This window comes from Chiloscyllium punctatum, chromosome 50, assembly GCF_047496795.1.
Source record: "Chiloscyllium punctatum isolate Juve2018m chromosome 50, sChiPun1.3, whole genome shotgun sequence".
Classification (NCBI taxonomy): domain Eukaryota; kingdom Metazoa; phylum Chordata; class Chondrichthyes; order Orectolobiformes; family Hemiscylliidae; genus Chiloscyllium; species Chiloscyllium punctatum.
Window position 1 is genome coordinate 29,891,718 of NC_092788.1, and position 14,855 is coordinate 29,906,572.

The following is a 14,855-nucleotide window of genomic DNA, read 5'->3' on the forward strand; positions in this document are numbered from 1 at the left end:
CAGACACAGACAGGGTCCACACTGATTCATTACTTGTCACATCCACATTGAGTGGAGGAGCGATCTGCTGATCTAGGTCAGACCTGAACAGTGAGCCCAGCTCCTCTCCCTGTGTCCCAGTTAGAAACAGCAGCATCTCACACACAGGTCCTCACCACAGAAACAGACAAGGGTTCATTCAATAGGAGGCTGAGGAGGTCGTGGAACACAATCTAACCCCATCTGTCCCTGTCCTGGGAGGGTTTGATGGGGGGGGACAGTGTAGAGGAAGCTTTACCCTGTATCTAACCCCGTGCTGTCCCTGTCCCTGGGAGGGTTTGATGGGGGGACAGTGTAGAGGGAGCTTTACACTGTATCTAACCCCGTGCTGTCCCTGTCCTGGGAGTGTTTGATGGGGGGGACAGTGTAGGGTCTGTTTCCATGCTGTACATCTCTATGACACTATAATCCCCTGTCCCCGGGGAGTGTTTGATGAAGGATCGTGTCGAGTGAGCTTTACTTTCAGTTTAGAGTGTAGAGTGAGGCTGAGCATCTATCTTAACCAGGCGTTGTGGGAGGGTCAGCGCTGAGGGAGTGGGGGCTGTGGGAGGGTCAGTGCTGAGGGAGCGGGGGCCGTGGGAGGGTCAGTGCTGAGGGAGTGAGGGCTGTGGGAGGGTCAGTGCTGAGGGAGTGGGGGCTGTGGGAGGGTCAGCGCTGAGGGAGTGGGGGCTGTGGGAGGGTCAGCGCTGAGGGAGTGGGCGTTGTGGGAGGGTCAGCGCTGAGGGAGTGGGGGCTGTGGAGGGTCAGCGCTGAGGGAGTGGGGGCTGTGCGAGGGTCAGTGCTGATGGAGGGGGGCTGTGGGAGGGTCAGTGCTGAGGGAGCGGGGGCTGTGGGAGGGTCAGTGCTGAGGGAGTGGGGGCTGTGGGAGGGTCAGTGCTGAGGGAGGGTCAGTGCTGAGGGAGGGTCAGTGCTGAGGGAGGGTCAGTGCTGTGGGAGGGTCAGTGCTGAGGGAGGGTCAGTGCTGAGGGAGGGTCAGTGCTGAGGGAGTGGGGGCTGTGGGAGGGTCAGTGCTGAGGGAGGGTCAGTGCTGAGGGAGGGTCAGTGCCGAGGGAGGGTCAGTGCTGAGGAGTGGGGGCCGTGGGAGGGTCAGTGCTGAGGGAGTGGGGGCTGTGGGAGGGTCAGTGCTGAGGGAGTGGGGGCTGTGGGAGGGTCAGTGCTGAGGGAGTGGGGGCTGTGGGAGGGTCAGTGCTGAGGGAGGGTCAGTGCTGACGGAGTGGGGGCTGTGGGAGGGTCAGTGCTGAGGGAGTGGGGGCTGTGGGACGGTCAGTGCTGAGGGAGGGTCAGTGCTGAGGGAGCGGGGGCTGTGGGAGGGTCAGTGCTGAGGGAGTGGGGGCTGTGGGAGGGTCAGTGCTGAGGGAGTGGGGGCTGTGGGAGGGTCAGTGCTGAGGGAGCGGGGGCTGTGGGAGGGTCAGTGCTGAGGGAGCGGGGGCTGTGGGAGGGTCAGTGCTGAGGGAGTGGGGGCTGTGGGAGGGTCAGTGCTGAGGGAGTGGGGGCTGTGGGAGGGTCAGTGCTGAGGGAGGGTCAGTGCTGACGGAAGTGGGGGCTGTGGGAGGGTCAGTGCTGAGGGAGTGGGGGCTGTGGGAGGGTCAGTGCTGAGGGAGCGGGGGCTGTGGGAGGGTCAGTGCTGAGGGAGTGGGGGCTGTGGGAGGGTCAGTGCTGAGGGAGTGGGGACTGTGGGAGGGTCAGTGCTGAGGGAGTGGGGGCTGTGGGAGGGTCAGTGCTGAGGGAGTGGGGGCCGTGGGAGGGTCAGCGCTGAGGGAGTGAGAAACAGGTACACAGAGAGAGACACACACACACAGAGAAACCCAGGCACTCAGAGGACACAGGTACACAGAGAAACAGGTTCAGTTAATACACTGTTGTCCCTCGGTGATGGATGGAGTCTGCTCAGTGGCCTAGTCAGATAGAGGACCGAGTGAGCTCTCTCCGCACTCAGCCAGGCTGAGACCCCGAGTTTCTTTATCACAGTCACAGCGCACTGTCAACGCAGACAGTATCATCCTGTCCAGACCCAGAGGGACACACAGAGACTCTCTCTCACTCATTGGACCGAAAGACAGACACACACACACACTCTCGCTCACCACCCCTTCTCTCTCGTGTTCCAACATGGAGACAGAGACAGACAGAAAGATGGAAGTAGACAGACTGGGGCTGAGGGACGGCGAGGGCGAGGGCGAGAGACACACAGAAACCCTCAGTGGAGACGGGGCCCAGAGTGGATACGCACACACAAACACACACACGCGTGGGCACTGGGTCAGGAAGGAAAGGCCTTCAGTTCCCAGCAGCACTTACCCATGGTCAGGCAGGTAATGGACGAAGGTGGAGCCCACCACAATGGCCAGGGAGATGCCAAAGAAAAAGGCCAGCCTCATGTTCCACACGTCCACCACCGGGTCAGCACTGAAACCATGGTACTCCGGGTTCTACAGGGGAACGGGGGAGACAGAGACACTGTGAGAGACAATATTCCCCACTCCCACACACTTCCACCCTAACCTGTACATCCCTGGGCACTATGGGGACAATTTAGCACGGCCAATCCACCCTAACCTGTACATCCCTGGGCACTACAGGACAATTTAGCATGGCCAATCCACCCTAACCTGTACATCCCTGGGCACTACGGGGACACTTTAGCACGGCCAATCCACCCTAACCTGTACATCCCTGGGCACTACGGGGACAATTTAGCACGGCCAATCCACCCTAACCTGTACATCCCTGGGCACTACGGGGACAATTTAGCACGGCCAATCCACCCTAACCTGTACATCCCTGGGCACTATGGGACAATTTAGCACGGCCAATCCCACCCTAACCTGTACATCCCTGGGCACTACGGGACAATTTAGCACGGGCCAATCCCACCCTAACCTGTACATCCCTGGGCACTACGGGACAATTTAGCACGGGCCAATCCCACCCTAACCTGTACATCCCTGGGCACTATGGGACAATTTAGCACGGCCAATCCCACCCTAACCTGCACATCCCTGGGCACTATGGGACAATTTAGCACGGCCAATCCCACCCTAACCTGTACATCCCTGGGCACTATGGGACAATTTAGCACGGCCAATCCCACCCTAACCTGTACATCCCTGGGCACTATGGGACAATTTAGCACGGCCAATCCCACCCTAACCTGTACATCCCTGGGCACTACGGGACAATTTAGCACGGCCAATCCCACCCTAACCTGTACATCCCTGGGCACTATGGGACAATTTAGCACGGCCAATCCCACCCTAACCTGCACATCCCTGGACTCAGCTGTGGAATCGGCCAGGGGGCAGTGCTGGGGGAATATCTGACAGGAAATTTGGAGAGATCACTCTTTGTGTTGGGCTGGTGCAGGATTCAGGAACAGCACCGAGAATGAGGAAACTTCTCGACAGGTCTGCGGCCACTTTGAGTCTCTCTCTCTCTCTGTCACATAAACCTCTTGTTTGTTCTGGTTTCTGGGATGGTCGAATATTATCTGAAGGTATTCGTGAAAAAATGGTGGGGGGGGGAAGAAAGAGAGGGGCGTTAGGAACAGAAGGCAGTTTGGTGAGGTGCAAACACTCAGCAGCCCCAATCTTACTGAGTGGCAGAGCAGAAAAGGGGCTGAACGGCCTCCTGTTCCTGTGTAACAGGCTGGAGGAGGAGGAGGAGACGGGCTGAATGGCCTCCCGTTCTGAAGGATTGGACTCTCCACGAGCCCACTGTGCTGGCCGGAAACCCAGCGAGTCGAGTCTCCCTCTGCCTGGCTGAGGATACCGAGCTGGACCCAGCGGCACAATTTCCCCTGGCGAGTGGCATTCCAGATCTCTCAGGGAGTGTTCGCCACGCCAACCTGACAAGTGCTGTGCCCTAGTTTGACTTCCCTCGGCTGTCGGCCGGGTGGGGGGGGGGTAGAAACCCCTCCAACCCCACCCTCGGCGATTTCCAGGCTCACAGGCCTCCTGGCCCCCCCAACCCCAGGCAGGAGGGATCACATGGGAGATAGGTGCCCAGCACCCTCAGTCCCCCCACGAGGTGCAGGACCAGGCCTGAACTGGAGGGAGTTAGCCCAGTGCAGGGCATCACCAGCCCGCAGGTGGGGCATCGCGGTGTGGCCAGGCAGGAGAGCCGAAGGGGGGGTATAGCACCGAGCAGACGGGCCGCGTGGCGGCTGACGGAGGGGGATGCATTTCGGAAAGGCGAATCAGGGCAGGACTGAGTTTCCCCCCCCCCCTCGGTGACTCCCTCGCTGAGTGTCCCCCCCCCCCCCCTCGGTGACTCCCTCGCTGAGTGTCCCCCCCCCTCCCCGACTCCCTCGCTGAGTGTTCCCCCCCCCCCTCGGTGACTCCCTCGCTGAGTGTTCCACCCCCCCCCGCTCGGTGACTCCCTCGCTGAGTGTCCCCCCCCTCCCCGACTCCCTCGCTGAGTGTTCCCCCCCCCCCCCCCCCCCCCGGTGACTCCCTCGCTGAGTGTTCCCCCCCCCCCCCCCCTCGGTGACTCCCTCGCTGAGTGTGTCCCCCCCCCTCGGTGACTCCCTCGCTGAGTGTCCCCCCCCTCGGTGACTCCCTCGCTGAGTGTCCCCCCCCGTCCCCCCCCCCCCCCCTCGGTGACTCCCTCGCTGAGTGTCCCCCCCCCCCTCGGTGACTCCCTCGCTGAGTGTCCCCCCCCCCCCTCGGTGACTCCCTCGCTGAGTGTCCCCCCCCCCTCGGTGACTCCCTCGCTGAGTGTCCCCCCCCTCGGTGACTCCCTCGCTGAGTGTCCCCCCCCGTTCCCCCCCCCCCCCCCCTCGGTGACTCCCTCGCTGAGTGTCCCCCCCCCCCCCTCGGTGACTCCCTCGCTGAGTGTCCCCCCCCCCCCCTCGGTGACTCCCTCGCTGAGTGTCCCCCCCCGTCCCCCCCCCCCCCCCTCGGTGACTCCCTCGCTGAGTGTCCCCCCCCCCCTCGGTGACTCCCTCGCTGAGTGTCCCCCCCCCCCCTCGGTGACTCCCTCGCTGAGTGTCCCCCCCCCCCCCCCCCTCTCGGTGACTCCCTCGCTGAGTGTCCCCCCCCCCCCCCCCCCCCCCGGTGACTCCCTCGCTGAGTGTCCCCCCCCCCCTCGGTGACTCCCTCACTGAGTGTCCGTCCCCCCCCCCTCGGTGACTCCCTCACTGAGTCCCCCCCCCCCCTCACCTCCATCCAAGGCCCCCCCAAAAGGAGTCTTCCACTCCCAGTGGAGATCTTCCAGCACCTCATCGACTGTGTGCCTTGCTGCTGGACAGTGGGGAGCCGGGACGTTCCAGGGAACATCTCCGGGACACCCGCACCCACTGACCCCACCGTCCCGCGGCTGAACACTTCAACACTCTTCCCCCCCCCCCCCCCCTCCGCTGAGGAGACAAGTCCTGAGCCTCCTCTATCGCCCGACGCCTGGAGGATGAATGCCTCATCTTCCAACTTATGTCAGTCCAACCCCTCACCATTCAGCCCCTCCATCCTCCTCCAGCCTGTTACACAGGAACAGGAGGCCATTCAGCCCCTCTTCCTCCTCCAGCCTGTTACACAGGAACAGGAGGCCATTCAGCCCCTCTTCCTCCTCCAGCCTGTTACACAGGAACAGGAGGCCATTCAGCCCCTCCATCCTCCTCCAGCCTGTTACACAGGAACAGGAGGCCATTCAGCCCCTCTTCCTCCTCCAGCCTGTTACACAGGAAGAGGAGGCCATTCAGCCCCTCCATCCTCCTCCAGGCTGTTACACAGGAACAGGAGGCCATTCAGCCCCTCCCCCTCCTCCAGCCTGTTACACAGGAACAGGAGGCCATTCAGCCCCCTCCCTCCTCCTCCAGCCTGTTACACAGGAACAGGAGGCCATTCAGCCCCTCTGCCTCCAGCCTGTTACACAGGAACAGGAGGCCATTCAGCCCCTCCATCCTCCTCCAGCCTGTTACACAGGAACAGGAGGCCATTCAGCCCCTTTACTGTTTCACCAGTTTCCTCATCTCCCCTCCAACCCAGATCCGACCTCCCTGACTCGGCACCGCCCTCTTGAACGGTCCTTCCCACCTATCTGCTGCCACCTTCCCTCCCCGGCTCCACCTCACCCTCCGATTCATCTCTCAGCCCCCTTTCCCGACACTCGAATCGTCGATTTTCCTGCTCCTCGGATGCTGCCTGACCTGCTGTGCTTTTCCAGCACCACACTCTTCGACTTAACGGTCAGGTCCTGGGGAGTGTTGCTGAACAAAGAGACCTTGGAGTGCAGGTTCCTAGCTCCTTGAAAGTGGAGTCGCAGGTCGATAGGATAGTGAAGGCAGCGTTTGGTATGCTCACCTTTATTGGTCAGAGTATGGAGTACAGGAGTTGGGAGGGTCATGTTGCGGCTGTACAGGACATTGGTTAGGCCACTGTTGGAATACTGCGTTCGATTCTGCTCTCCCCGCTACAGGAAGGATGTTGGAGGGTTTGAGCTACAGGGAGAGGCTGGATAGGCCGGGGGCTGTTTTCCCCGGAGCGTCGGAGGCTGAGGGGTGACCTCATAGAGGTTTATCAAATCACGAGGGGGGCGGGGATAGGGTAAATAGACAAGGTCTTTTCCCCCCTGGGGTGGGGGGGAGCCCAGAACTAGAGGGGGGTAGGTTTAAGGTGAGAGGGGGGGAAAGGGAGCTGAGTTTTTCCCCCAGAGGGTGGTGTGTTTGTGTGGAACGAGCTGCCAGAGGAAGTGGTGGGGGCTGGTACAATGATAACATTTAAAAGGATGGGGGGGGGACATGGATAGGAAGGGCTTTTTTTTAAAAAGGGAGTGGGTGGGGGATGGAGGGGAGGTGGAGGCTAAGGAAATACATTTGTCCTTGTGGGTGTGCTGTAACAGAAAAGGATCCTATCCAGAGGCATCGCGGGGTTTGGTAATGGCAACTGCTCTGCCCAGGACTCTCAGACAGAGAGATGTGAACACAGCCTCAGTGCATCAAAGATACCAAAGGGAGTTTAATTCGGAAAAGTGGGAGGGGATTCACTTTGGAAGGAGTAACGGGAATACAGAGTCCTGGGCTAATGGTAAGATTCTTGGGATTGTGGATGAGGAGAGAGATCTCAGAGTCCATGTACATAGATCCCTGAAAGTTGCCACCCCAGGTTGATAGAGTTGTTAAGAAGGCGTACGGTGTGTTAGCTTTTATTGGGAGAGGGACTCAATTTCGGAGCGATGAGGTCATGCTGCAGCTGTACAAAACTTTGGTGCGGCCGCACTCGGAGTATGGTGTCCAGTTCTGGTCATCGCATTATAGGAAGGATGTGGAAACTTTGGAAAGGGTTCAGAGGAGATTTACCAGGACGTTGCCTGGTATGGAGGGAAGGTCTGAGGAGGAAAGGCTGAGGGACTTGAGGCTGGTTCTGTTAGAGAGAAGAAGGTTGAGAGGTGACTTAATTGAGAAATAAGATAATCAGAGGGTTAGGTAGGGTGGACAGTGAGAGCCTTTTTCCTCAGATAGTGATGGCTAACATGAGGGGCATAGCTTTAAACTGAGGGGTGAGAGATATAGGACAGATTTCAGAGGGAGCTTCTTTACTCAGAGTAGGAGGGGTGTGGAATGTCCTGCCTGCAACAGTAGTAGACTCGCCAACTTTATGGGCATTTAAAACCACACACTGGCGGATTCAGGAACAGCTTCTTTCCCGCTGTTACCAGATGGACCTCTGGTACCATTCGAGTTGATCTCTCTGCGTTCCTGGAAAACTGCATTCTGTTCTGACCACGTTACGATGCGTGCGGTTGACACATAACAAAACGCTTCTCACTGAATCTCAGTCCGTGAGACAATAAATCAGATTGAATCGCTGCAAACGTTTTCCCAGCGACAGGCAGCAGGCTAACCCGCCTCGAAGTTCCTGCCTTCTCTCTCTCTCTCTCTCTTCACCCCCCACCCCACTCCACCCCACTCCACTCCACTCATTTTGGGAAATGAAAAGTCACATTCTCTCGTTTGCGATCTAACGGGTCTGTTTCGGAATCGAGGGAGTTTTTTTTTGGGAATGTTAAAACCAATGTATAAACTATATCACTCCTCACTTCTTTATAAGAGGCTCAGATGGAAATCCCCCCAGGACACGGGCCGTGACTATTCAGCAACACGGGGCATCGCAGCCCACGTTAGGCTGGGATGAGGAGGGGCTGGGTAAGCCATCACCCCCCCAGGGGTTATTTGGCAGAGCACATACCCCCTCCCTGGGATGGGCAGGGGAGATATGCGACGGGAGTTCAAGGCAACCCAACAGGACCAAAGGGCACCCGCGGGGTCAGAAGGTCAGTTAAGGTGGAGGGTCAAAGGTTGTCTGAGGAGGGGGGGGGGGTTGAAAGTCACTTGAAGGGACAAAAGACGTCCTAGGTCACTCGAGGAGTCAAAGGGCATCAGAGGTGCTTGAAGGTTACTCGAGGGGACAAAAGGTGCCCGAGGGGGTTTGAAGGTCACACAAGAGGTCAAAGGGTGCCCAAGGTCACTCGAGGGGTCAAAGGGCATTTGAGGATTCAAGGATCATCTAAGGAGGGGGTTGAAGATCACTAAACGGGTCAAAGGGGGCTGAAGGTCACTTGCCAGGTCAAAGGGTGTCCAAGGGGGTTGGAAGGCACTCATGAGGTCACAGGGTGTCCAAGGTTACTCGTGGGGTCAAAGAGCACCCAAGGTGGTCAAATGTCACTTGTAGGATCAAAGGGCATCTGAGGGGACTGAAGGTCATTTGTGTGGTCAAAGGGCATCCAAGGAGGCCAAAGGTCATATGAGGGGTCAAAGGTTACTCAAAGATGACGCAGGGCACAAGGCAGTTTTTGTACATTTCATTCTCATGTTATTTGAGCTGTTTTCAAGATTATTTTAACTACCCAATTTTATTTTAACTACTTTTCAGTTGATTAATGATGGTTTTGAGTTGCTTAATAATGAGTTTTACCTGTTGAATGATGAGTGTGAGCGGCTTAATGATTTTGAGCGGTTTAATGATATTTTGTGCGGTCTAATGGTGATTCTGAGCGGTCTAACGGTGATTTTGAGCAGTTTAATATTTTGTGCGGTTTAATGATGATTTTGTGCGGTTTAACGATGATTTTGTGCGGTTTAACGATGATTTTGAGCAGTTTAACGATGATTTTGAGCAGTTTAACGATGATTTTGAGCAGTTTAACGATGATTTTGAGCAGTTTAACGATGATTTTGAGCAGTTTAACGATGATTTTGTGCAGTTTAACGATGATTTTGTGCAGTTTAACGATGATTTTGTGCAGTTTAACGATGATTTTGTGCAGTTTAATTATATTTTGAGCAGTTTAACCATGATTTTGAGCAGTTTAACGATGATTTTGTGCGGTTTAACGATGATTTTGTGCGGTTTAACGATGATTTTGAGCGGTTTAACGATGATTTTGAGCAGTTTAACGATGATTTTGAGCAGTTTAACGATGATTTTGAGCAGTTTAACGATGATTTTGAGCAGTTTAACGATGATTTTGAGCAGTTTAACGATGATTTTGAGCGGTTTAATGATATTTTGAGCAGTTTAACGGTGATTTTGAGCAGTTTAACAGTGATTTTGTGCGGTTTAATGATATTTTGAGCAGTTTAACGGTGATTTTGAGCAGTTTAACGGTGATTTTGTGCGGTTTAATGATATTTTGAGCAGTTTAACGGTGATTTTGAGCAGTTTAACGGTGATTTTGTGCGGTTTAATGATATTTTGAGCAGTTTAATGATGATTTTGTGCGGTTTAATGATATTTTGAGCGGTTTAATGATATTTTGAGCAGTTTAACGGTGATTTTGAGCAGTTTAACGGTGATTTTGTGCGGTTTAATGATATTTTGAGCAGTTTAACGATGATTTTGTGCGGTTTAATGATATTTTGAGCAGTTTAATGATGATTTTGTGCGGTTTAATGATATTTTGAGCGGTTTAATGATATTTTGAGCGGTTTAATGATATTTTGAGCGGTTTAACGGTGATTTTGAGCAGGTTAACGGTGATTTTGAGCAGTTTAACGGTGATTTTGAGCAGTTTAACGATGATTTTGAGCAGTTTAACGATGATTTTGAGCAGTTTAACGATGATTTTGAGCGGTTTAATGATATTTTGAGCAGTTTAACGGTGATTTTGAGCAGTTTAACAGTGATTTTGTGCGGTTTAATGATATTTTGAGCAGTTTAACGGTGATTTTGAGCAGTTTAACGGTGATTTTGTGCGGTTTAATGATATTTTGAGCAGTTTAACGGTGATTTTGAGCAGTTTAACGGTGATTTTGTGCGGTTTAATGATATTTTGAGCAGTTTAATGATGATTTTGTGCGGTTTAATGATATTTTGAGCGGTTTAATGATATTTTGAGCAGTTTAACGGTGATTTTGAGCAGTTTAACGGTGATTTTGTGCGGTTTAATGATATTTTGAGCAGTTTAACGATGATTTTGTGCGGTTTAATGATATTTTGAGCAGTTTAATGATGATTTTGTGCGGTTTAATGATATTTTGAGCGGTTTAATGATATTTTGAGCGGTTTAACGGTGATTTTGAGCAGGTTAACGGTGATTTTGAGCAGTTTAACGGTGATTTTGAGCAGTTTAACAATGATTTTGAGCAGTTTAACAATGATTTTGAGCAGTTTAACGATGATTTTGAGCAGTTTAACGATGATTTTGAGCAGTTTAATGATATTTTGAGCGGTTTAATGATATTTTGAGCGGTTTAATGATATTTTGAGCAGTTTAACGGGGATTTTGAGCAGTTTAACGGGGATTTTGAGCAGTTTAACGGGGATTTTGAGCAGTTTAACGGGGATTTTGAGCAGTTTAACGGGGATTTTGAGCGGTTTAACGGTGATTTTGAGCGGTTTAACGGTGATTTTGAGCGGTTTAACGGTGATTTTGAGCGGTTTAACGGTGATTTTGAGCAGTTTAACGGTGATTTTGAGCAGTTTAACGATGATTTTGTGCAGTTTAATGATATTTTGAGCAGTTTAACGGTGATTTTGAGCAGTTTAACGGTGATTTTGAGCAGTTTAATGATGATTTTGAGCGGTTTAATGATATTTTGAGCAGTTTAATGATGATTTTGTGCAGTTTAATGATATGTTGAGCAGTTTAATGATGATTTTGTGCAGTTTAATGATATTTTGAGCAGTTTAATGATATTTTGAGCAGTTTAATGATGATTTGAGCAGTTTAATGATGATTTTGAGCAGTTTAATGATGATTTTGAGCAGTTTAATGATGATTTTGAGCGGTTTAACGGTGATTTTGAGCAGTTTAATGATATTTTGAGCAGTTTAACGGTGATTTTGAGCAGTTTAATGATGATTTTGTGCGGTTTAACGGTGATTTTGAGCAGTTTAATGATATTTTGAGCAGTTTAATGATGATTTTGTGCAGTTTAATGATATTTTGAGCAGTTTAATGATGATTTTGAGCAGTTTAACGGTGATTTTGAGCGGTTTAATGATATTTTGAGCAGTTTAATGATGATTTTGAGCAGTTTAACGGTGATTTTGAGCGGTTTAATGATATTTTGAGCAGTTTAATGATGATTTTGTGCGGTTTAACGGTGATTTTGAGCAGTTTAATGATATTTTGAGCAGTTTAATGATATTTTGAGCAGTTTAATGATGATTTTGAGCGGTTTAATGATATTCCTCCCTTACCTGGTCGTACAGGTTGACCTCCGGCGGCTGGGCGCCCGCGAACCCGGGCGGGAGCTCGCTGGGCCCGGCCAGAGCCGAGGGCGACACCGAGGAGGCCGGCCCGCTGCTGGAGGCCGCTCGGGAGAGGCCGGCGGGCTCCCGGGGAAGGAGGAGGAGGAGGCGGCGAGGAACAGGCCTCAGGCACAACCGGAGCAGCGCCGCCATCTTCTCGCCGGAGAGGGAGGGCACTTCCCCTTTAAAAGCCCCGCCCCTTCCGGCTGAGCGACGGCGCTCCGGACCAATCAGGGGGCGGCGCTCGACCGTCCGCCCAATCGGCCGCGGCGACGCCGCCCACGTCGGGGAGGGGGCGGGCGCTGCCTTAAAGGCGCCGGTCATCCCACAAACGTGTGGGCCGACGGATATTACCCCAATGACCAACAATGTCAATGTGTGTGTGGGGGGTGGGGGTGAGGTAGAGCGCCATTCTCTTGGATGGGAGGCCCAGGGGGTCGAGTCTCAGCTTCCCACCCACCCACACCAGCTCCGGGTGTCTCAGAAACAGGCCGACGGCAAAATTTGGCAGGGGGCGGGGTGCCCCAACGCGGGCCATTTGGCCCCTCTCGCGAGGCTGATAGCCCACGCCCCAACAGGTCCCATTGGGAACGCTCCATGTGGCAACGGCGCGGGGACGGGGACGGGGACGGGGACGGGATATCTTCCCTCAGCCAGACAGAGGGGCGGATCGAGGACCTCAGCGGGCGGAGTAGAGGGGGCACGTCCATCGGGCGGAGTGGAGGGGGCACGTCCATCGGGCGGAGTGGAGAGGGCACGTCCATCGCCTGCGTCAAGGCAGCCCACAGCTACGGGGGGTGCCCGGAGCTCAGGCTCACCGACTGGTCCGCCCACGCCGGCGAGACGGTTGAGAAGGCGCACTGTCGCCTCCACACCTCCTCCCCAGGCTGAGGAAACTCAGCGTGCCGACGAGGACGCTGACCGATTGTTAACCCGCGTGCCGTAGGACCCGTCCCACCCGTCATGGCAATTGCTTTGCCCGAGACCACAAGATGTTAAGAGATTTAGTACAGGCTGGCACAGTGGTTGGCCCCCAGTGCCTCCCAGCGCCGGGTTAGGGTGGATTGGCCGTGCTAAATTGTCCCCGTAGTGCCCAGGGATGTACAGGTTAGGGTGGATTGGCCGTGCTAAATTGTCCCGGTAGTGCCCAGGGATGTGCAGGTTAGGGTGGATTGGCCGTGCTAAATTGTCCCGTAGTGCCCAGGGATTTGCAGGTTAGGATGGATTGGCCGTGCTAAATTGTCCCCGTAGTCCCCAGGGATATGCAGGTTAGGGTGGATTGGCCGTGCTAAATTGTCCCCGTAGTCCCCAGGGATGTACAGGTTAGGGTGGGATTGGCCGTGCTAAGTTGTCCCCATAGTGCCCAGGGATGTACAGGTTAGGGTGGATTGGCCGTGCTAAATTGTCCCGGTAGTGCCCAGGGATGTGCAGGTTAGGGTGGATTGGCCGTGCTAAATTGTCCCGTAGTGCCCAGGGATTTGCAGGTTAGGATGGATTGGCCGTGCTAAATTGTCCCCGTAGTCCCCAGGGATATGCAGGTTAGGGTGGATTGGCCGTGCTAAATTGTCCCCGTAGTCCCCAGGGATGTACAGGTTAGGGTGGGATTGGCCGTGCTAAGTTGTCCCCATAGTGCCCAGGGATGTACAGGTTAGGGTGGATTGGCCGTGCTAAATTGTCCCCGTAGTCCCCAGGGATGTACAGGTTAGGGTGGGATTGGCCGTGCTAAGTTGTCCCCATAGTGCCCAGCGATGTACAGGTTAGGGTGGGATTGGCCGTGCTAAATTGTCCCCATAGTACCCAGGGATGTGCAGGTTAGGGTGGATTGGCCGTGCTAAATTGTCCCCGTAGTCCCCAGGGATGTACAGGTTAGGGTGGATTGGCCGTGCTAAATTGTCCCCGTAGTCCCCAGGGATATGCAGGTTAGGGTGGATTGGCCGTGCTAAATTATCCCCGTAGTCCCCAGGGATGTACAGGTTAGGGTGGGATTGGCCGTGCTAAGTTGTCCCCATAGTGCCCAGGGATGTACAGGTTAGGGTGGGATTGGCCGTGCTAAATTGTCCCCATAGTGCCCAGGGATGTACAGGTTAGGGTGGATTGGCCGTGCTAAATTGTCCCCGTAGTGCCCAGGGATGTGCAGGTTAGGGTGGATTGGCCGTGCTAAATTGTCCCCGTAGTCCCCAGGGATGTACAGGTTAGGGTGGATTGGCCGTGCTAAATTGTCCCCGTAGTGCCCAGGGATGTGCAGGTTAGGGTGGATTGGCCGTGCTAAATTGTCCCCGTAGTGCCCAGTGAAGTGCAGGTTAGGGTGGATTGGCCGTGCTAAATTGTCCCCGTAGTGCCCAGGGATGTGCAGGTTAGGGTGGATTGGCCATGCTAAATTGTCCCCGTAGTCCCCAGGGATGTACAGGTTAGGGTGGATTGGCCGTGCTAAATTGTCCCCGTAGTGCCCAGGGATGTGCAGGTTAGGGTGGATTGGCCGTGCTAAATTGTCCCCGTAGTGCCCAGGGATGTGCAGGTTAGGGTGGATTGGCCGTGCTAAATTGTCCCCGTAGTCCCCAGGGATGTGCAGGTTAGGGTGGATTGGCCGTGCTAAATTGTCCCCGTAGTGCCCAGGGATGTACAGGTTAGGGTGGATTGGCCGTGCTAAATTGTTCCCGTAGTGCCCAGGGATGTGCAGGTTAGGGTGGATTGGCCGTGCTAAATTGTCCCCGTAGTGCCCAGGGATGTGCAGGTTAGGGTGGATTGGCCGTGCTAAATTGTCCCCGTAGTGCCCAGGGATGTGCAGGTTAGGGTGGATTGGCCGTGCTAAATTGTCCCCGTAGTGCCCAGGGATGTGCAGGTTAGGGTGGGATTGGCCGTGCTAAATTGTCCCCGTAGTGCCCAGGGATGTGCAGGTTCGGGTGGATTGGCCGTGCTAAATTGTCCCCGTAGTGCCCAGGGATGTGCAGGTTAGGGTGGATTGGCCGTGCTAAATTGTCTCCGTAGTGCCCAGGGATGTGCAGGTTAGGGTGGATTGGCCGTGCTAAATTGTCCCCGTAGTGCCCAGGGATGTACAGCTTAGGGTGGATTGGCCGTGCTAAATTGTCCCATAGTGCCTAGGGATGTACAGGTTAGGGTGGATTGGCCGTG

General features: G+C 54.4%; 1 protein-coding gene across 1 annotated transcript; it reads right to left on the minus strand.

The window, feature by feature from the left end:
- Positions 1 to 2,333: 2,333 nt before the first annotated feature.
- ndufb11 (NADH:ubiquinone oxidoreductase subunit B11) lies at positions 2,334 to 11,909 on the minus strand. Its single transcript, XM_072566498.1, has 2 exons — positions 11,676 to 11,909; positions 2,334 to 2,468 (listed from the first exon to the last, which is right to left on the minus strand). The coding sequence occupies exons 1-2, from the start codon at positions 11,877 to 11,879 to the stop codon at positions 2,334 to 2,336; spliced, it is 339 nt and encodes a 112-aa protein (XP_072422599.1). The 5' UTR covers positions 11,880 to 11,909.
- Positions 11,910 to 14,855: the final 2,946 nt, after the last annotated feature.